General features: G+C 46.7%; 1 protein-coding gene across 1 annotated transcript; it reads left to right on the top strand.

Moving 5' to 3' along the window:
• The first annotated feature begins 8,451 nt into the window (after positions 1–8,451).
• On the top strand, positions 8,452–22,507 carry LOC142774329 (post-GPI attachment to proteins factor 2-like). The gene is made up of 4 exons (XM_075874722.1): positions 8,452–8,595; positions 10,212–10,592; positions 19,976–20,084; positions 22,203–22,507. Exons 1-4 carry the CDS (start codon positions 8,452–8,454, stop codon positions 22,352–22,354), a joined length of 786 nt encoding a protein of 261 aa, XP_075730837.1. The 3' UTR covers positions 22,355–22,507.
• Positions 22,508–23,396: the final 889 nt, after the last annotated feature.

Raw genomic sequence — 23,396 nt, 5'->3', positions numbered from 1 at the left:
CAAGTATCTTCACAGCGGAAGCTCACGCGATACTTGTGGCAGCTAAGCACGTCAAACAATTACAAATACAAAAACCAGTAACTTATACAGACTCCCTCAGTTTGGTAACGGCTCTGCACACTCTTAAAAAACAAAAAAAGCCCGGTCCTTGTCTCACTTTACTCCATTTTGTGCACACTCCACACACTCAAACAACATGTTGTGGTGTGCTGGGTGCCAGGGCACCGTGAGATCCAAGGCAACGTGAGGGCGGATCAGCTCGCTGCATCCATCCACAAAAGCACTGCCCCTACATCCATATTAATCCCGGCCCTTGATCTTAAGCCGTCTCTCAAACGAAACCTCAGGGACTACTGGCAGAGCAAGTGGGATACACACACACAAAACAAACTTATTAAGCCACACCTTGGTCATTGGCTGCCAGTATTTAAATTGCGTCATACAAAGGTAGTACGAACGAGACTCATGATAGGACACACATACACGACATGCACATATCTTTTGTCCGGTCGCGATGCACCATTGTTTGACAGATGTGGTGAAGCATTAACAGTTCTTCACATGTTAATTCAGTGCAAACACTTAGAATTAAACTCTAAGAAGACGACACTTCCCACTATCCTACCGACAACATATACCTTTACACCCGGCAATGTTCGTTGGTAGGGAACCGCTTTTTAGTCATAAATCATTGTTAGCGTTTTTAAAAGAAATTAATAATTTTCATATATACCCGGGCATTCCGTAGCACGACCTCTCCAGAGAGGTTTTTGCTGCGGTGGCTACACAGGAAAGCACTTGCCTCACGGCCCTTGGACGCAAGGGTATGAACGAGTGAGGTACTTGTGCCAATGCCATACATGTCCACCATCGTTTTTCATTATCACCAACTTTTGTCACCTATTCACACCCCACACACCTTTCACGGCATGGTCATGATTTTATTACTTGTATGTTTTTACCCGCCTTACTTCGAGAAATTTTATGGCCCTTATACAGCCGCTAATCACAATCATTGTCCACATACCTTGTCCCATGAACTGGTGCTCTTTGGCCATCAAATGGCCCTTGCGCCAAAAAACACCATATATCATCATCATCATCAATGATGTTAGACAACTTCTTAATAAACACTTTCCCAAGGCTCTGTGTGTTCAGAAAACACATCTCAAGTCCACACAAACAAACTTTTTGAAGCAATATGTCATCTTTCGCAAAGACCGTGACGACGCTTGCCGCTTCGTCGGGCGGTGTCGCTATAATAGTTAATAAAGGTGTTACGTGTAAGCAAATAAACCTCCGAACTTCTCTTGAGGCAGTTGCTGTCCGAGCAGTGCTGATCGAGAAGCTACTAACAATTACCTTTACTTACATTTCTCCTTGCTTTCAACTTTCGAAGACACAATTTCACAGCTCCATTAATGAACTTCCCGCGCTATATATAGTCGTTGGTGATCTAAATGCACATAATTATCTATGGGGCAACTCGCGTGTACATGCGCGAGGACGCCTAATAGAACACTTTCTGTTTTCATCAGGTGCAAGTCTACTAAACAAAAAAAGAACCAACATATTAGAGCACTACACACAAGAAATACTCTTACACAGACCTGAGTATTGTCTCGAGTACATTAATTCCATATTTGGAGGGGTTCGTTCTCAAGATACCCCTTGGAGAGTGACCACTTGATGATTATGTTGAACCTAACAAAAGAATATACATGCGTGCCTGACTTTCCTCGATGGAACACCCAGCCAGCCAACTGGGAAATGTTTCGAGAAATTACATTGTTAGATGGAGATGACATTGCTGATTTTAATAAAGACGATGCTGTAGCATACCTAACAGGTTTTATTATTGACGCTGTAGTAAAATGTAATAAACAAACTAACGAAATGGCTAATAGGCGTGGCAATCCATGGTGGAACGACGATTGTCGGAAAGCGCGCAATAGTCAAAATAAAGCTTGGAGACTACTCCGAAATCACCCAACGGCTGAAAACCTCGTCAATTTCAAACAGGTTAAGTCCCAACCCAAAAGAACGCGTCGTGTTGCAAAGAAAGAAAGTTGGAATAGGTACATCTCCGGTATAAATTCTTACACAGACGAAATGAAGGTTTGGAATAGGGTGAACAAGTTAATGGGTCGGGAGTCACATACCCTACCCTTGGTAAGTAGCCGAGGGGAGAGCCTGAAGGAGCAGGCGGACTGCCTAGGCGAATACTTTGAATATGTCTCAAGTGCATCACACTATACAGAAACATTCTCAAGATTCAAAGAACGCGAAGAGTGGCCAACCCTTCAATGTAAACGTCCATCCAGTGAGACTTACAACTGCCCATTTACATTAGCTGAACTTAAGGCATCTCTTGCGTACTGCAACAACTCGGCGCCAGGTGGCGATCGTAAATTGTATGAAATGATCGAGTACCTTCACCCCGAAGCAGTGAAAACACTTCTAACCCTCTTGAATACCATGTGGGAAGCTGGGTATATTTCACTGTCATGGAAAGAAGCGATAGTCGTCCCAGTACTTAAACAAGGCAAAGACCCGTCCTTGGCCACCAGCTACAGGCCAATAGCACTAATAAGCTGTCTATGCAAACTATATGAGAAAATATTAAGCCGGCGCTTACTCCACTTTATAGAAAGTAACAGTATACTAGACCCCCTTCAGTGTGGTTTCAGAGAGGGGAGGTCGGCAATAGAACACCTTGTTCGCTTAGAGACATACATCAGAGATGCATTTATTCATAGACAGTTTGTACTTTCGGTATTCCTAGACTTAGAGAAAGCGTACGATGCTACATGGCGATTCGGGATTATACGCGATCTTGCCACCATGGGCATCCATGGAAACATGTTAAACACAATAGAAAGTTATCTGTCTAACCGAACCTTTCGCGTAAAAGTGGGAAATGCTCTCTCTAGATCATTTACCTAAGAGACTGGTGTTACGCAAGGGGGCGTGCTTAGTTGCACACTCTTCCTTGTAAAAATGAACCCTCTGCAGTGAGTAATTCCAAGCGCGATGTCTTATTCTATGTATGTTTATGATGTGCAGATGCGTTTCAAATCGTATAATATGTCTATCTGTCAACGACAAGTGCATCTTGGAAATAATAAATTTTCTACATGGGCGGATGAGAATGGTTTTAAAATAAACACCCAGAAAAGTACTTGCGTACTCTTTCCCAACAAACGAGTGGTAACGCCATAACCAAATGTTGCTATCAAGGGAGACCAACTCTCTGTGAGCAGCGAGCAGAAATTCCTGGGAACCACTTTATATTCTAAGCTCACGTTTATTTTCTATAATAAATATGTAAAAATGAAATGTCTGAAACCGATTAACCTACTGAGGCTCCTATCACGTACAAAATGGGGTATAGTGATCGGAAGTGTCTCTTGAAGTTGTAAGAAAGCCTTGTTTCGTCACGCCTTGATTATGCCTCCACAATTTATCATTCCGCAACGTCAAGCGCTTTAAAAATCCTAGACCCCGTTCCCCATCTGGGTATCCGACTTGCAACTGGTGCTTTCAGGAGAAGTCCGAGCCAGAGTCCCTATGTGCAGTCGAATCAGTGGTCACTTCACGTGCAGCGATCCTATAGCAGTTTCACATATTTTGTAAAGGTGCGCGCAAACATCAAGGATCCTTCTTATTCAACTATAAACGATATGACCGCTTCCATAATTGATCCGCTGCGAGAAAGCCTTTCTCTTTGCGTGTGAGAAACTTGAGTGAAGAAATGGGTGTTCAACTGCTAGAACTTGGTCCTATACACACAGCGAAAATTTTGCCGCCGTGGCAGTGGCAGCTTATACATTGTGACATCTACTTTGTCGAGATCACTAAACACGCACCAGAAGCACATATTAAAATGCATTTCCGAGAACTCTTGTCCAACTACTCATGCGTACAGTTTTATACCGACGCTTCTAGGTCGCATGCAGGGGTGGCTTATGCAGCCCTCGGACCGTCCTTTTCGGAATCCGGTGTACTGCACCCGAAAACAAGTATCTTTACGGCTGAGGTTTATGCACTATTGTCGACTGTGAAGCATATACGGAAATCAAAAATACAAAAATCAATTATATTCACAGACTCCTTAAGCATCGTAAATGCACTAAGATCCCTTTTCAGATTCAGATACCCGGTAACAATTGAGCTGTATTCCGTTCTGTATACAGCGTATATGTCCAACGAGCATGTTAACATTTGCTGGGTACCTGGCCATAGAAGCATCGAGGGCAATGTGTTAGCTGACCGAATGGCCACGTCAATTATATTGCGCGCTATTAACCCTACCGCTACTGTCCCTGCAACAAATCTCAAACCCTTCCTACACAAGAAACAGCGAAGCCACTTGCAACGATTGTGGTACACAGAAATAAATAATAAGCTTCACTTGATTAAGCCGCAGTTGGGTTACTGGCCCTCCGCTACAAGAACACGGCGAACTGATGTCCTATTCTGTCGTCTCAGAATAGGACACACATATGGTACCCATAGCTTTCTTTTGACTGGTGATTAACCTCCTACGTGTGGTAGGTGTGGTGAGAGGATAACCGTCCTCCACATCCTCCTGGAGTGTCCGGAAGCTGAAAGAGAAAGAAAGCAATATATTCCTTTAGCATACCGCTATCGTCTTTCTTTACATCCTGTTATATCTCTCGGCGAAGAGCCGCTTTTTGACGCACAATCAGTCTTAAGCTTTCTAAAAGATGTGGTATTGAATGTTTTTTAGCCCAACAAGCTCATAGCGCATCCTCTGCCCATAAGATGCCGCTGTGATAGCAGCTTTCAATGAGCACAGGCCCCCATGCTCTTGGTTTAAGGGCTCTGCCGAGGCACTACTGCACCACGCCAAGTTTTTATTTCATATACGTATCATTTTTAATGAATTTTATGTCTCCATGGCTCACTTCATTTGTCAATGCCATAATTTTACTCTATGTATGTTTTATATAACACGCACTCTGAATACTACACTGATGGATCAAAAACACAAGAATATACAGTTAGTGATGTCATGTCAAAGCACTCAGAAACATGTATAAGATTGCCGCCATTGGTATCTATCTTCACAGCAGGAGCATATGCTCTTTTGATTGCTCTGGAAGAAATTTTATCGAGAAATCACAAAAAAGCTGTCATATACATTGACTCACTTAGCGCATTGAAAGCCCTACATTTAAGGTCGGAAAAAGAACCATTTCTCGGGGACTTTTTACAGAAGTTAGAAAGAGCTGAGAAAAATGGCAAGACAATCCGACTTGTATCGGTGCCGAGCGATGTTGGTGTCCCAGGAAACGAAAATGCAGACAGGGTAGCAACAAGGGCAGGTCATCAAAGCATAGCAGTAATAAGGGCACCATTAAGAGACTGTTTCAACAGTTGTCGGACAGCTTTTTGGGCAAAATGACAAGAAGAGTGGCAGGCTCAAGTGCAAAACAAGCTTCAAATTGTCAAGCCTATTCTACAAGAATGGAAGTCGTGCAATCACCAAAAGTGCTTCATCGAAGTAACACTATGCCGCCTACGGATAGGTTATACTCACCTCACCCACAACTTCTTATTGCGTTGGAGAGATCAGCCAGAATGCGAACATTGCAAGGAACCTCTGACTATCAATCATATTCTAATTACATGCCCAGTCTTTGAAAAAAGAAGACACGCTTATTTCAAACAATTTTACAAAACATGAACACCTCTACGCCCAATGTTAATACTATCGGAAAATGCACTCAACCCCATACAGGTTGTTTTTCGGTTTCTAGAGGCCGCAGGTCTTTTAAACAAACTGTAAACAGAAATCTGTTTCTCACCTCACATTTTACCCTATTATTAAAATCACCCAGTGTCTGGCGCATCATAGCCATTGTTGCTCTTTCGCCATAAAACCCAACGTATTAACAATCTATGCATATTTTACGCACCTATGGCGATTGTTTTAGGCCCATCTACAGCCACGTAATATCTGTTTTATCCACACTGCGTAACGCACAGTTCATTGTGATCGCTCTGGCGCTCTTTGGCCACATCTGGCCCTTGCGCCAATAAACTCTATTAATCAATCAATCAACCTCAACCTACGGGACAATCATGATAGCACGAGAGCATCCGGTTCAAACACACGTCATCACTGGCAGTTTAAGAGCCCACATAAGAGACCTCTGCTGAGTTCTCGGTCACCATGTTGCTGTGTTACCCCTTCAGAGACTGCAAGCGATGTTTTTAAAGATTATTTCTGCTCATACAGAATGCCTTCCAGTGGGCTTCACTCCAGCAACAGGACCACCGTCACCTCCGTCGTACCTACAACAACCACAGGTGTGCCTCACTATCTCGGGAATCATGAACAAGAGCCGTCATTCAACAGTGGTCCTGCGCCAGGTGACATTAATGCTACTCAACGAAAGTTACGGCCAAAAGACCCGCATTTACACCGATGGATCGGTCTCGGCTAACAACTCCACAAGCGCTGTTGTCATCCCGACGTACCAGGTCACTATAAAGTTCAAACTGTCGCATTGGACAACATCTACAGCAGCGGAGCTTGCCGCCTCACGGGTTGCTATACTTTATACCGTGAAATCCCGGCCTCAAAAATGGGCTGTGTTCTGCGACTCTAAGACCTTCCTTCAGAGCTTGCAATCAGCTTTACGACAAAGGGTGCATCAACAACGAGTGAAGGAAATAAGAGAAGTGCTTCACGAATTTTTATCAAAAGGAAATGACGTGATGTTCCAGTGGTTACCGGGACACTGTGGCCTTGTCGGTAATGACCTTGCTGATGATGCTGTCCGATCCGCCCTCGCGGACGCCCAGACAACCGAATACACTTGTCGAGAACCGACACCGCAAGGGGCCTTCACTCGTTCGCTAACACTATGTCGGACACTTGGCTAAGTGACCCTAGTGTCGGGAACTGCCACCAACATAAATTAGACCCATCGAGGAAGCTTCAAGTTTCATCAGACCTCTCCCGCCGGGATGCAACTTTACTGTTCCGCCTGTGGTTAGGAGTAGCTTTCACGAAGGCGTACTTTTTTCGCATAGGAATAGTGGCTAGCTGCCGATGTGAATCGTGTTTCACTGACGAGACAATGGAACATCTATTGTGTTCGTGTGGTTGTTCTGCGAGTGAACGCAACTTGCTACGCGAAACGTTACAGACACTAGATTGATCTTTTTCCGAAGAGAAGATCCTCGGTTCATGGCTCTACGCGTCGCAGGCCTGCAAAGCGACGCGGGCATTGCTAAGTTTTCTAAAGACGACAGGACTACGCGTCCGATTATAAGCGTGCAATGGACAAGGTCACTTGTACCCCCACATTGCCCTTCACTTCTGTCTTTGTTCTCTTTTAATCCTCTAACCCCTTCCTCCAGTGCCGGGTAGCAAACTGGACGTGCGTCTGGTTGTTGACCTTCCAGCCTTTCATTTCTTCGCTTCCTCTTCCTCCTTCTCTAGATCCGAGCTCGTAGTGGAAATATGTGCACCGGTGTCAATGATGGCAGTTACAGACAGGCCATCCGTTTCTGCAGCAAGGAGGTTCAGGTTCGTGGTCAGGGTGAGCATAGGATTTGCAGGTCGAGCGTCCAATGCGGCGATATGATTGCACAGCTATGGGCAATGACAAGAAAAAGATAGATGCACAAACAAATACGGCGGAGGAATAGAGATAGTGAAAGGAATCCAAAGAAACAAGGAATCGAGTCCATGGTCAATGCAAAGGGGTGTGCATGGTGGCCTACCTACAGATGACTGCGAATGTTTGTCCTGCTTTCTGCCATAAGCTGGCAAACATCATCTAACATCACACTAAGAGGCTCAGGGTTGCAGCCAACAGCAGCGCCAATGTAGAACTATAAGGCCCTGATACAAAGTTGTGATGTCACAGACGCATACAGGTAATGTGGAAGTTCTTTAACATTCAATAAAATACTGTGGTCTTTGGCTTCTTCTTGTTATGAGGAACTCTGGCGCGCTGACAAGTTACCTATTGTAACGGTAGAACACAAATGCACGCACGAACGCACATACGGACATGGTATATACAGTGAACGTGTTACTTACATACTAAACATGGGGGCAATATTATGAACAGCACGCCCCCCCCCCCCCCCCTTTTTCCGCAATGGAACAGGCTGCCTGGCCCTTGGGCAGCATAAGCTTGCGAGGTATGCGCCGTCACAATGATGAGAGGACGACGATTGTGGCGAAAGGTCTCCACTAGAATTTTTTTAAAGTAGAGCTGAAAAAGACGAGGGCCCTTTCACTGTCGTAATTTGAGCCGGATTTTCAGTTTCAGTTGCCGTTTTAACTTACACGATAGTAATGTGACGTCCATATGCTTGGGCTGACCCCAGTAGTGGATAGGTGCCCACTCAGAATAAGAAATGTCTGCGCTGTGGAACGTGTGATCGTATCCGGAGGTTCCCATGGATCTTGTGGAGCTGACGCTTCAAGCCAACGACAACTGCTTAATTCTTGTAGGAGTTCGTGTGCCACTGTTCACCATAGCTGCTTGTTGGGCAACGGCGATGGTATTCCAGCATGCTGAGATGGCTACCATGACGTGTCAGGTGTGTATCAACACTATCACTTTCTTGTGCGCGTTGTGTGATGCCAATGCGAAGGTAGGGTTACGGTACAAATAAAATCATCGTACAAAGCATTTTTGAGAATGGTTGCCCATGTATACGTAGACATAGTGCCAAGTGACGCTGAACGTGCTCTGCTAGGCAGCTCTGTGGCACGAACATCGGCTATAGATTTCTCGCAATGACGTTACTAATGTCGCCGTGCTAGAGAAATAGCGTTGAAGTATGTGACATTCCTGATTTCGCGTCAATGCTACCTATTCATTATCATGCAGCTTATTTCATTGTCACGTCGTTATCACATTGAAGCAGGTGAACCACCACTTTCAAAGCCGTCATTGTGGAAGGCCGGTACGTTCACAAGCTGCGTCCACAACGTGCATATCATTAGGTATAGTTTATGTACATTCAGAAACGTACACAATTTTACTGGCGGTAGAAATAGCGATAAAGCTACGTAGGATCGTAGACCGCACGTGGCGTAGCGAAAACTTGACTCGTGCAGTCACAGATAATTTTATGGAGGCGTGTTTGATACAGTCCACGTAGTGTGGAACAGGCAGTGAGTGTCTAAGGTGGCGCAAATACGTCTCCCAAGAAAAAAAAAAACATTCAATACAACAATATGGCTTAGAAACACGTTGTTTTAGGAGACTTAATTTGCGTAACGACCTCATGTTGTTTAACCCGCACCTAAATTTCACCAAACCAACGTTTTCACACTTCGGTACTTTCCCCGCCGCTGTGGTCTAATGGCCAATGTACTCGGCTGCTGACCGGAATGCAGGTCACGGGATCGAATCGCGGCTACGGCGGCTGCATTTCCGATGGAGGTGGAAATGCTGTAGATCCGTGTGCTCATATTTGGGTGCACGGTAAAGAACACCAGGTGGTCTAAATTTGCGGAGCCCTCCACTACACCGTCTTTCATAATCATATGATGGTTTTGGGACGTTAAACTCCACATATCAATCACTTAGTTACTTGCTTTTTCTGGATGCTGCACTGTTGATTATAGAGGACGTCAATAGCGCTCGCGACTTTGGTGAAAGCAGTCGGTAAGTTACGTTTGCGACCTGCATTGAAGATAGCAGTAACTGACAGCCTCAGAGATTTCGGTGCAAATTAATGACGGCCCCTAATGTGGAGAAGAATTTCAGAGAGAGAAGACTAGGCAGAAAAGAAGACAAGCGGGTTTCCTTTCTTCGATCTCTCTGCGTTTTCTGAAGGGACGCTGAAAGATGGACGAGCGTAATTGGTGGTAAGTGTGTAAGACAGGTGAAAGATAAGCTGCAAGTCACCGTTCCATCATTAAAATAGTACGAATATTTTTGATGCGCACCTTGTAGGATGCAGTATTATCAGGAATCACGTGCCAAATAAAAGCTGTTTAAGTCACTGTAAAGTTAGCCGTGCTGTCAAACTTCGCTGTGGTTAGCGTGTACGTCGAACAAGAGATTTATTTACATCGGCGGTGTCCATCAGCCACAACTAGATTTCTGAGGCATTCGCCAGAAGAGCAGCCTTTCACTATAAAAGGGGGTGGCACTTGAATGAAAAAATCCTTAAATAGTTTGATCACTGCTGTTTTTCTGCAGAGGACATCGGTGACCAGTTTGTGGCCTTCGCTCGGTGACGTCACCGACGTCTGGCCGCAACGCAGCATCTGGCGCACGGTGATCGCACTGCACGTGGCGCCGCGGCTCCTCCTCGTGTGGAACTACGCGCAGTACCTCAGTTGGCGCGGCGTGCTCGTGGCTCCGTCTCGGCGGGACGTCTACGACTTTGTGGCCTGCCTTAGCGGTGCGGTGCACGCGGCCTCCGTGGGCTCGCTGGTCATGATGGTGTGCGCGTCGCGTCGCCACTACCCTGTCATGCACGACGCGCTGCTCATAAACTGGATGTGGTGGTCGCTGCTCCACATGGCCGGTACCTGCCTGGCGCTGCGTATGTCCCAGCACAGGAGCGATGGCCAGCAGGTAAGAAAATGCGCAATGCCCCGCCGCGGTGGTCGAGTGGCTAAGGTACTCGGCTGCTGACCCGCCGGTCGCTGGATTGAATCCCGGCTGTGGCGACTGCATTTCCGATGTAGGCGGAAATGTTGTAGCCCCGTGTGCTCAGATTTGGGTGCACGTTAAAGAACCCCAGGTGGTCGAACTTTCTGGAGCCTTCTACTACAGCGTCTCTCATAATCATATGGTGGTTTTGGGACGTTCAACCTCACATATATGTCAATCAATTCAATCAAGAAAATGCGCAATTCAACAGCCCACCATGACGGTGTCTCCCACAATCATAATATGGTGGTATTGGGGCGTTAAACCCCACATGTCAATCATATCGAGAAAATGCGCGTTGAATATGGCTAGGCGGCGCAACTTCTGGGGCGACAAGGAAATACACAATTATGTCTCTTTACTCTACAAAAAAAATCTTCCTATGAGGGGGAAGAATTGTGATAAACAGGATGACAGTGAAGCTGAATTCTTTTTTTGCGTTGTGAATTTTCTTTATCAATAAGCAGCTGACCCAGGTAGCTACCTGAGAAATTCCGAGTGCTCGCTTCCAATCTCATCCCCCCCCCCCCCGCCCCAATTCGAAGAAGGTAAACAAGAACAGCGCTCGTCTCCCGCTTTGTCAGAAGCGTAAGTTGAAGAGAGGTCTCAGCGCAATTGGTATGGAACGAGTAAAAAGGGTATATCAATCACTTGGAAATGCCGCCGGCGGATATGGCGACACTCGCGAAAAAGGTGTCGGTCACGGCGAGGGGCACCAAACCCTTCATCGCGATCGTTGTCTAGATGTGTGCCGTTTTTCTCTGTAGAAGCTATACGCCAGACCTTGCGTTAGCTAGACGTGCAGCTTCACTGTAAGAATAGTTGGTAGATGGCGCTTGGTATGCATGCACGTTTTGGTCTGCGTCTGTGCCTGGAGCCCGAAAAGTCTTGTTTGTTAAGTAGAAGATCATGTGGGAGGTAGACGACATGAAGACACTCTAAAAAAGATCAAGTAAAGAGGGCGCATTTTTGTCCCACAACAATAATCGTCATCAGGCTTGCGTGCCTTTCCTTTCTTGAAAACTCGGCGCTGGTCTTTTTCCTATCAGGGATGCTATGTAACGCTCATAACGTGCATGTCGTTCGTGGCCGGCGTGTACCAGGCGCGCGGCGATAGCGCAAGAATAGAACGCAGGATAGATGACGATTATTGTTGTGAGACAAAACGACGCCCTTTTTACTCGATCTTTTTTAGAGAGTACATCTGCAATACCTACAAAAGAGAAACCCGCAAGCTTACAAAAAAAGGCATCACCTTAAACTGAAGGCACTGCGCCGTGCTTCCGACTTGGCGACACAAATTAGGTACCTTTTGCCTCTTTTAACCGCTACCACAACCACCACCTTATACTAAGGATGATGCAGCGAGGAGCTGTTAGTAAAATGATACGTGTCATCTCAAGGTACAAGAAGGGAGCAGAGCGGGTCAGGGAATGACATGGTGTTGAGGACATACCTTAGAGGGGACCAAGAAAAAAAAAGTCGCAGCCAGGCCGCAAAGGGTAATCAATGAACGCGATAGCAACAAATTGTAAGGTCACGTGGAGAATGGCAAGCAGATCTAAGCGTGCTCCGCGTTTCTGACGCACAAATCACGCACGAAACGTACTGACAGGTACAGATGAACACGAGTAAGCGCCTCAGTTGTTACTTGGCTGTGTCTGAAAAGTGTGCCCTTTTCGCAAACGGAGACTGCGCCACGAGTGCAGTGACCTTTGTGCGTCCGGTAACTACAAAAGAATCGTTCCAATGAAAGCCCGTGGCATACTATTCTCCACACCGCGAGATATGCGAGTGTTCGCGTGAATGTTCTACCAGCCTCCTTTTCGCGCGGCAAAGTACGTGGGGGGGGGGGATGAGAGGGCACGCCGCCGCATCGTGACGATCAGGCGATGCCCGCTCGTCGCCATCTCGCTGGTAATGCTGAAAACAGGATAGTTTTTCCTGAGACGCCCATCACCAGTGGTAAGTGGTAGATATAAATAGCTTGCCGTCTGAAAGTTGAAAAAGGTGCTCTTACGCCGTTCAGTGGCTAATGCCTCGCACTCACCGCACAGAGGTTCGACGTTCAATTCCGCGGACTGGAGTCTTTTTCTGGAGTATTTTTGTTGCGTATATATATATATATATATATATATATATATATATTGTTAGGGTTGAAGTTCAAGGGTGTTTATTAGCAGGGCGAGGTTGATGGTTCGGTAGTTATGGTGTCAGTATCTGCACCAGTTCATGTCTTCCTGCTCTTCTCCTCTCTCGGCTCATACCCGTTGCATTTCCTGGCTCCCAGACGAAGCCAGCTGGGCGAGTATCAATCGTTCTGAATGTTGAGGGTGAAACCGTTTAAGGCGGGCGACATGCACCAGCTGAGTCTGGTTTGACCGATGGCCAGCCGATGTCACCACGTATGTCAAATCGCTCAAGCGATCAACAATGACGAACGGGCCACTGTACTGAGGTAAAAACTTTTTGAATAGGTCCCGTTTACGTTGTGGCGTCGACAACCACACAAAGTCTCCTTTGCAGTATGCTACAGACTGATGGCGGCTGTCATATCTTTCCTTTGATCGGTGTTGCGAAGCCACAGTACGAAGACGAGCGATACGCCGGGCTTCTTCAGCTAAGCAGAGTGTCTTGGAGACAGAGTAGTCGCTATGGAAGTCAAACGGTAGAATAGTATCGATGCAGCTTAATGGTGAATGTGCGTAAAGGAGGTAAAAAGGACTGTAATTGGTTGTCTCATGTTTGGCCGTGTTATACGCATAAGTAATGGAGGGGAGAACGTCGTCGCAGTCCATGTGGTCAGACGATACTTACATGGCCATCATGTTAGTCAGAGTTCTGTTCGTACTTTCTACCAGCCCATTCGCCTGAGGGTGATACGGGGATGAATGGCGGAACTGCGAATTGCACAGACGAACCAGTTCTTCGACGGCGTCCGCCACGAACTGTGACCACGATCGCTAATGATCGCTCTGGGAGGGCCATGCCGAAGAATGATGAATCTAAGCAAAAAACATGGCCACGCATGCCGCTGTCGAGGATGGTTTCGCTGCAGTTTCTGCGTAACAGGTAGGATGGTCGACGCACACTATCACCGATCGATTGTCGTTAGACGAGCGTGAAAATGGGCCCAAAAGGTCGATACCAACTTGATGAAATTGTAGATGAAGAAATGGCAGCGGATGGAGAAGACCTGGCGGAGGAGTCGTGGGCCGCTTGTAGCGTTGGCATTGTTCACAACTTGCGACATAGTGCTTCACTGTGTCCCGCGTTCTGAGCCAGTAAAAACGCTCTTATGTCCTATTCAATGTTCTGATGAACCCCAAATGACCAGCTGTTGCATCATCGTGCATGGCCTTTAGTATGTCAAATTGTAAGCTCTGTGGTACGACTAGAAGGGAACGTGCGCCTTTAGCCGAATAATTTGTCTTGTATAGAAGGCCGTCATGGACACAAAAGCTGCCGTTCACATGAGGACGCGATGCCGCGGCAAGTATTGGCTGCAAGCTCTTGTTCTTTCACGCTCTTGTTCTTTCTTGAAAGTACTCAAGTCTGGGAATGCGGAAGAAATGGAGGCAAAACAGTAATCAAAACTGTCTTCTTGACACTAAGTCGTCTTCAGGGGAAGTCGGGAAAGACAGTCGGCATTTGCCTGGCGGCGTCCAGACTTGAACGAGATGACGAAGTCGTACTCTTGAAGTGAAAGAGCCCAACGTGCCAGTCGACAAGTCGGGTCACGAAGATTCACCAGCCAGCATAAAGCGTGATGGTCGATAACGATAGTTAACAGACATCCACAGATATAGGGTCGAAATTTGTGTACCGCAAAAACAGCTGCCAAGCATTCTTGTTCTGTTACGGTATAGTTGCGTTCAGCTTTGTTGAAAGAGCGACTGGCATAAGCCACTACCTGCTCAGCTCCTTGATGACGCTGCACAAGTACAACACCGATGCCGATGCCACTAGCATCAGCATGCCCTTCTGTAGGCAAGGACGCATCGAAGTGATGCCGTATAGGCCCCGACGTTAGTAGAAACTTTAGCTGGCGGAACGCATCGTCGCAAGCCGAAGTCCAGTTGAAAGGGACGTCCTTTTGAAAAAGACATATTAGGGTATACACCACGTCAGCGAACCTCGGAACGAAACGATGAAAATAAGAGCATAGGCCCAAGAAGCTCCTCAATTCCCGCACCGATTTTTGTGGTTCGAAAGAGCTGACGGCCACGATTTTTTGTGGGTCTGGCCTTACTCCATTTTTGTCAACAATATGCCCAAGTACTAATGTGTGCGTTTCACCAAAACGACATTTCTTAGAGTTTGGGAACAAGGCGGCCTTTTGTATGCAATCCAGAACAAGACTGAGACGTCTGTATTGCTCGTTCAGTGTGCTGCCAAAAATCACCACATCATCTAGGTAGCACAAAGAAATTTCCCATTTAAGTCCTCGAAGTATTGTGTCCATAAATCGTTCGAATGTTGCTGGTGCATTACAAAGACCCAATGGCATAACATTAAATTTATAAAGACCATCCGGTGTCACAAAGGCCATTTTCTCTTTGTCGTTCGGGTGCATGGGTGTTTGCCAATACCCTGATCGCAAATCCAGTGACATGCCCCGCCGCGGTGGTCTAGTGGCTAAGGTACTCGGCTGCTGACCCGCAGGTCGCGGGTTCGAATCCCGGCTGCGGTGGCTTCATTTCCGATGGAGGCGGAAATGTAGGCCCGTGTACTCAGATTTGGGTGCATGTTAAAGAACCCCAGGTGGTCAAAATTTCCGGAGCCCTCCACTACGGCGTCTCTCATAATCATCAGTGGTTTTGGGACGTTAAACCCCACATATCAATCAATCAAATCCAGTGACGAAAAGTAGGCAGCGGAATGCAGGCAATCAATGTCGTCATCAAGTCTAGGAAGAGGATACACATCTTTTGGTGACCGTATTTAGTTTTCTATAGTCAACGCAAAAGCGCCACGATTCATCCTTATTTCTTACTAAGATCACAGGTGCTGCCCATGGACTAGATGACTCTTGGACAACACCTTTCCGCAACATATCAGTGACTTGTTCAGCTATCACTGCCCTCTCTGTCGAAGACACACGGTAAGGTTTTTGACGAACGGGGTGAGCAGATCCGGTGTCAATTCTGCGATGAGCACAAGAACGCGGTAGTGAAGTCTCCGTGTCACCTTGTGTGAAATTGAACACCGAAAGATGTGTCATAAGGACACGTGCAAGCGCGTGGCGTTCGTGTGAGGGTATAATTGCAGATCATTCTTGAGATCTCTTCTTCAGAACTGCTTCTGTGGGGTTTGCTTGTTTCAGACTGCTGCTCTTCGCTTGAAACGGTGATAGTGGCGTACGTGATTTCGTCGAAATCAGCAAGTTTCATATCACGAGGACGAACGGCAGGCACCAAAGGACAATTGAAAGCCCATAAGCTTGAGGCGCCGTTCACAACTGTCACGAGAGAACGAGGCCCAAGTGCATTTTTCTTCGCGCAACCCGTCGCAAGTGGTGGAATTTGCGCGTCAAACGATGAAAGGTCGGCAACAGCAAGATTAACAGGAACACGTGATAAAGACAATGGCGCTAAAAGAAAATCATTAGACACGACGAAACAGTTTTTCCCCGGTAAAGATGTCTCATCAAGCTAGACAAAAGCGTGTTATTCACCGTAATTTTGCCCGTACCACAATTAACGGAAGCACCACAATCATGAAGAAAGCCGATCCCAAGAATCACATCATGAGTGCACCGCTGTAATACCAAAAATTCCGTGACAAGATATTCAGCATTAAACAAAACAATTGCAACACAAATACCTAAAGGAACGAGGCACTCTCCGCTGACACCACGAAACGTCACACCACCTTTCCACGAGAACATGATCTTCCGACCAAGCATTTCCTTGAATCTGTCACTCATGAGGGAAACCGTAGCGCCAGTATCCACTAAGGCAGTTTCAGGCACACTATCAGTTAACACACACACTTTGTTTTGGGACATCATAATATGAAGAGGAGCAGTTTGCAGAGATGGAGACCGGTCGACGACCTTACCTCCATCAGCCGCACCGGCCAGTTTCCCGATAGAGGTGGTGGTGTAGGACATCGCCGTGGGGATGGTGAACGGCGTGAGCGACTGGTTGATGGCGTCAGGCTGCGGTCTGAAGCTGGCGAGTCACTCCTCTTGTTAAAATGGCGGAAGGAATTCCTGGGTAGCGAGCCTATAGCGTTTGTTGCGCGATGTTTTGCTGGCCAATGATCATCGTTGACGCCTTCAAAGTTCGGTTAAGTAGGTGGTGGGCCATACTTCGTCTGGCGGCGACGGTGACAAAAACGAGAGATGTGTCCTGTCGCACCACAGCTATAGCAAACAGGTGAAGGGGGACCGACGTTGTACACTTCGGGATAAGCCGCCCTCGGACGCTGCGAGTAGTAGACATGATATTCCAAGTGCCGATTCGTCGTCGTACCCCGATAAGCGCGTTTGTCATACATCACGTCGTCAGGAAACGTATGGTGGTGTGGTTGTAGGGGGTCGGTTCAACGGTCTGCAACGCCTGGCATGGCTGACAGTGAAGAAACCACCGGTGCAGCTTCGCGAGGTTGATTAAAAACGTAGCCGAGCTGTTCGGCCTTCACGGCGTTCATTGATTTGCTGTGTCGCTCGAGTTCCTCATGGACGATTTACCTCACAGTGGTAGCAAGGTCCCAATGAATACTGCAGCTGTCTTCGATGCTTGCAACCGTCGCAACATTCACCAACATGCTGAACTGTGGCGTGATACGGTGTAGCTTCAAGGTCTGAAGCCCGTGGCAATGATGGATCACGTCAGCTACCAAATTGAGGCTCTCCTTGCCAAACAAGTAGGTATACACGTCTTCGGCAATGCCTTTCAGAAGATGCCCGACTTTGCCCTCTTCGGACATACGATGATTCGCCGTCTTACACAGCTTCAGGATCGTCTCAATGTACGTGGTACTTGTCTCACCTGGCACTTGAGCACGCTGAAGTAATGTCTGCTCGGCTCGCTTTGTTTTCGCAGCAGAATCTTCAAAGCACTTTTTGAGTAGGATAGTGAAATGATCCCAGGTTGTTAGCGACTCTTCGTGGTTCTCGAACCACACAAGAGCAGTGTCTGTCGGGAAGAGAACAACATACTCTAGCTGAGCCGCAGCATCCCAGCCATTGCATTTGCTCACGCGTTTGTAGTGTGTCAGCCATTCTTCCACGTCCTCGCCAGGTTTCCCTGAGAAAGGGCGTGGCTCCAACTGACGCATCCAGGCACCGGGTGTCCGCACCGGGAAAGTTGAAGATGACTGTAAGTCACCGTTGTTCGACATCTCGAGTTCCGGTAGTGTTGGATGCAGCCGCGTGAGGCGTCGGCTTCGGCGAGGGCGAGGACCTAGCGGCAGTGGCTCTGTCATCTTGGGCGAGTACCCTCCACCTCCATCACAAAATTGTTACGGTTAAAGTCGAAGGGTGTTTATTAGCAGGGCGAGGTTGCTGGTTCGGTAGTAATGGCGTCGGCATCTGCACAAGTTCACGTCTTCCTCTGCTTCTTTCTCGGCTCGTACCAATTGCAATATATATATATATATATATATATATATATATATATATATATATATATATTGAAACGAAGATGCACGAGCCTACGGGGCGCGGAAGAAGAAGAGTAGTGGAGCGGCGCTTGGACTGTATAGATGCGGTGTTGCGTACGTGAAGACGGTGGCGTAGCGGTAGACGTCGCGTCTTGGGCAATGTCAAAGACTGAGGCGTAGCGTGCAATCATCTCGTGAAGCAGCGACCGTTCAGTTGATGGAAGTGACTTGTTAATCATATGGTAACTGCTGGCAGAATAGTCGGGGTACGAGTTGGCGTGGGGTTTCTTTACATCCACCGAGAGTTGGAGTGACCGTATGGTAAGAGTACTTTGCTCTTGAAAGCTTGCCAATTTAAGTCCTGCAGGCAGATATATGGGCTGCGCGAAACGTTCACAGTTCACAAATCGGCACAACCATCGATGGTGAGCACGAGGCAACGAGGCACAATAACGTTTTTCTTAAGTGCATAACTGAAGTGCGGCTCAGCTAAACCGTATTAAGAAGCCGCACAAGAACGCGAAGAGTTTACACGCACAAACACATCGGTATGCGAGGCCAAGCAGACGTCTTCAGACACGGATAACCCTTTCAAGCAGTCATCAACGGTATCTTTCGTCAATGGAGACGGCAACACGGGACGAAAAATAATCCCACCACTACCAAAATATAGAGTTGCACCACATTCCCGCAAAAAATCTATACCTAGAATGACGTCGTGGGTCACTCGTGCAAGCACCATTAGTTCAGCTGGAAACGTTTTATTTCCTACAGAAAGTAAAACAGAACAAACTCCAACCGGGCTCAACGTTTCTCCCCCTACGCCGCAGAACGTAGCACTCCGATTCCAAACAAACATTACTTTCGTCCCAAGGCAATTTTTAAAAGACATGCGCATTATGGAAACGGCAGCACCAGTATCAAATAGTGCAACAGTACTCACATTGTCTACAAAAACACTCACTTTGCTCTCAACCATTACAACACAAGGGGGTCTTGCGGAAAATGATTTTGCGGTTTCGCCCCCATTGGTCCCACCAGTTAGTTTTCCAGTGGTGGTGGCGTCCCCGAGCGGCGACGCGGAGGCGGGGATCGCTGTTGGAGTGCGGGTGGTGGGGTAACGCTGCGGTCGGAGCAAGGCGAGTCAGCACGTGCTGCGTGTTGCTGTTGGAAAGAGCCCTGAAATGGTCGAGACTCGCCAGCAGGTACATAGGGCGTGTACACGTTGAATCGTGGGGCTCGCTGCTGCTGGCGACGGTAGCAGTACCTAGCGATGTGTCCAGGTAGCCCGCAGTTGTAGTAAGTACGGGTGTCGCGTTATATATATATATATATATATATATATATATATATATATATATATATATATATATATATATATATATATATACGTTAAAATATATCGTGAATGATGGCAGAGTGTGTGCATATACTTTATAAAAAAGGACATGGGCAGGACACACTTGAAGATAACCACTAATCATTACTAGCTACCGGCTCTATTTCTAGAGAAGTCAAACGCGCAAAGGGGCGACAGAAAGTTAGGTGACTGGTGAGATTAGGAAGTTTGCGTGTATAACATGGCCACGGCATGCGTAAGAATCGGGTTGAGTGGCGGAACATGGAAAGGGCCTTTTGCCCTGCAGTGGGCGTAGTGAGACTGACGATGGTGTTGAGAAGTTCGTATTTTGTAGTTGCAGCGGTCCCGCGCCCTCAAGGAAGTCCTGTTGGCTCTTTCGGTAGCCGCAAGCATCGGCATCATCTACGGTGGCGTCGCGCGAAGAAGGCACTGCGTGGACATCGGTAAGTCATGTGCGAGAGCGACCATCCGAATTAACAAAATCCGGCAGAAAAAAAAACGTAATCTAGCGGGGTGACGAGCTTTGTTAGGACCTTTATTCTGTCAGGTTAATTCTAGTCGCACTGATTTGTGCGCACGTTTCGACTTCACCATTGAAAAATCAGAACGATAAGTGGTATCAACTTAGAGTGAATGAGCCAGCGAAATGACGTTGTGGTCATGTGAAACTAATGAACGCTGATATAAATATAACTTTTCGCTTTTATTCTAGAGCTTATGTAGTAGTATTACATAAAATAAAGAAAAAGTTCTAAAGCGAATTTCATGATGGCCCATTTGGTATTTCCAGGAAGGCATGATTTTTAAGCCACATAAATAAAAAGAATAAGCGCTACATCTTAGCTGTACATCGAGACAGAAAAAAACTTTGCAACATGTTAAAGCACCGTTTCAAAGCATCGTTTGTTACACTAATTGACGAGGCGCACATGTCGAGGCTAGAGTTACTGTGTAGAAGAGTGGTTTCAAACTCACCGCTGCATGACGATAGCTATAGCGCGAGAACAAAACGACGACACAGAGACAAGAAGAACACGAAAGACACGAGCGCTAACTTCCAACTGAGTTTATTGCGCAAAGCGCAAAAATATATAGAGGAGACAGTAACCATGTGATAAAAACCATATGGCACAAAGAGAAGAACATGAGTAAGAGAAAAAACAAAAACAAAAAATAAAAACAAAAGCACTGATAAACGGCAAAGAGAAATATATAAGAAAACGAAACAGAAAGGTAAAGATAATATAACTACCTGCGCGCACCGAAAACTTCGAGGAACCTGAGTTCCTTCTCGGACAGAGCCACGGAGGGCTTGCTAATACAAGGCACCTGTTCGCGTGCCATCTGCGCGGCCTCGACAATGACTCGGGTGCGCTCATCTCTGTGCTTGTATAGCGTCGCTGTGTCCTTGAAGAGGAGAACACATTTGCACTCTGTGCAGTGATGAACAAGAAAACCATCTTTCCCGTTTCTAGCATTCTTAGCGTGTTCTCTCAGCCGATCGTTCAGACAACTTCCGGTCGTTCAAACATAACAAGCATCGCATGAAAGGGTAGTCCTATCAAGCGCTCTATAAGCGCTCTAAGCGCTCTATAAGCGCTCAATAAGCGCTACATGAGAATTAAGCGCTCTATAAGCTCTACATGTGAAATCCAAGTGTGAGCCACGGAATTGGGGACATTTTAAACATGGTATCTTTAAGTAGTTAAGCAGTTTCGATCCGGTTCTGCTGGGTCTCAAGCCATGTTGGGATACCTAAAAACAAAAACAGCAGAGAAATATGCTGCGATGGCAGTTCATGAAACAGTACCGAAAGTAAACATTCCCCATAAAGACAGCACGCAATTCGTCTAGCTTATTTAACAAAATGGCAGCAATAGCGGGACTTGGGCAAGAGTAACAAGCTTCATCTAGTGAAACCTATACTTGGTGGATGGAAGACGTGCCGTCACCAAGAACGATTTATTGAATTTATACTATGCCGACTTCGCATTGGGCACACTGACTTGACACACAATTTTTTACTCACAAAGGAAGAACAGCCATATGTGAAAAAGGCCAAGAACCACTAACACTTATACACGTTCTAATTGAAGCCCTGCTATTGAAGACGGAGACAAAAATATTTCGGCACACTATCGAAGCAATACACACCCAACTCTGCTTCCAGGAGAAAATTCTCTGGAACCGTGCGGGACGCGATAAACTTTATGAAAGAATGTGGTTTTCTAAATAAAGCTTAAACATCATCAACTGAACGCCCGTTTCTAAATACTTTGTGTCTGGCACAGCATAACCTCAATTGCTTTTGCGCCACGAAAAAAAACGAATTAACTAACTGTAGTAACCATCCAGAGTAGCGTCGACGCACCCGGTCCAGCCTAGCGCTCCTAGTGGCAGCTATTTGCTGCGCTTCTGCATCCTGCAAACATTTTTGCTGACTGCAAACACGGGTGTAAATGTACGCCAATGACGTAGTCGCTTCTGTTATCATGCCTCTATGAAGGTTGTAGTATAAAACTTGCATCACTGTTATTACAGCCTGCTTGCTAAAATTTCAGACGGAGTCGAAGATCCGACAGAGATGGTGCGTGAATCGCCCGACGTCTTCGCCGTCAGCGAATCGGTCTTCATGTTCTGCTCCATGGGCTTCGACCTGACCATCTTGTACGACGTTCCCGGCAACGTGGCGCACCTGCCGTGGCCAATGTGACAGCCAGCACACTAGTTCACGCGCTCCGATGTTGCCTGGGACCAGTGCAGTGATATTACTTGTTCAGTACTCATAGAAGCAAGCCAAATTGATGGGCGAAACGAGACTGTACATAGGGAGTCATTGTGGTGGACAAGAACGAATGTCATTGTTTTGTTACGACGTTTTGTTTTTTTGGAAGTAACATATTTCAATAAAGCATAAAATGACTCAAGCAAATATTGTGTCGTCCCGTTTTTGTGTACCTTGTACCAGAGTCAGTCCTTCAATGCTTTTCTGGTCACGAAACTCCGCCCGAAGGTTGATATAGGGACAAAATCTGTCGCTAGAGGCGCCACCCGTCGTATGGGGGCCACAAGCCGCCGCCACTGCTGGGCTTGTATGCGCACTGCAGCCGACGTTTCGACGTGATTGTGTGCGTGCTGTTCCTCCTGTTACCTTTTTTTAAACGTCTCTGAACGCATCAATGCCACCAGATAAATAAGTTGAAACGGGATCCAGTGTCGACGACGAATGAGAGCTGTTTACTTTGGAACGCACGCGTAGTTTACTTGGAAGTGCGGGCCCACCTTATAAACAGCAGCGCATTAAAAGTGTTCTCACACCGCACGATAACACATTGTGTCAATAATTGTCTCATAGCCCAATTATATGCGTACTTACGATGCCTCGAAGCGGTACTTGCGAGCTATAGCTCGCAAGTGTTGAAAGACGATGCTTATGCTCCATGCTCTTGATGCGAGCAGCTACTGCTTGATCTGCTCGACAACATGTTTGTATTTGCGCCCGGCCAAAGGGCGATTATGTTTATGCGGTAGGTGAGCTTTATATTCTGGTAGGGCCGCTAATAGGGGGAGGAAGGTGAACGAAATGAAACACGACCGGGTAGTACAGGAGCAATCACATTGGTTTATATCCGGCTCGCCTCTCGCGTGCTACTACCCAAGTATTCAAATGAACTGAATGGTTGAGCCAGAAGTTTTATTCCAGACCTTTCAATTGAGTTTATACCCAAATGCGCAGTTGTTTTGGACACACGTTT

Source organism: Rhipicephalus microplus, chromosome 10 (assembly GCF_043290135.1).
Source record: "Rhipicephalus microplus isolate Deutch F79 chromosome 10, USDA_Rmic, whole genome shotgun sequence".
NCBI classification, from domain to species: domain Eukaryota; kingdom Metazoa; phylum Arthropoda; class Arachnida; order Ixodida; family Ixodidae; genus Rhipicephalus; species Rhipicephalus microplus.
Note: the sequence above shows the minus strand (reverse complement) of the source record. Positions and strands in the feature narration are given on the sequence as shown.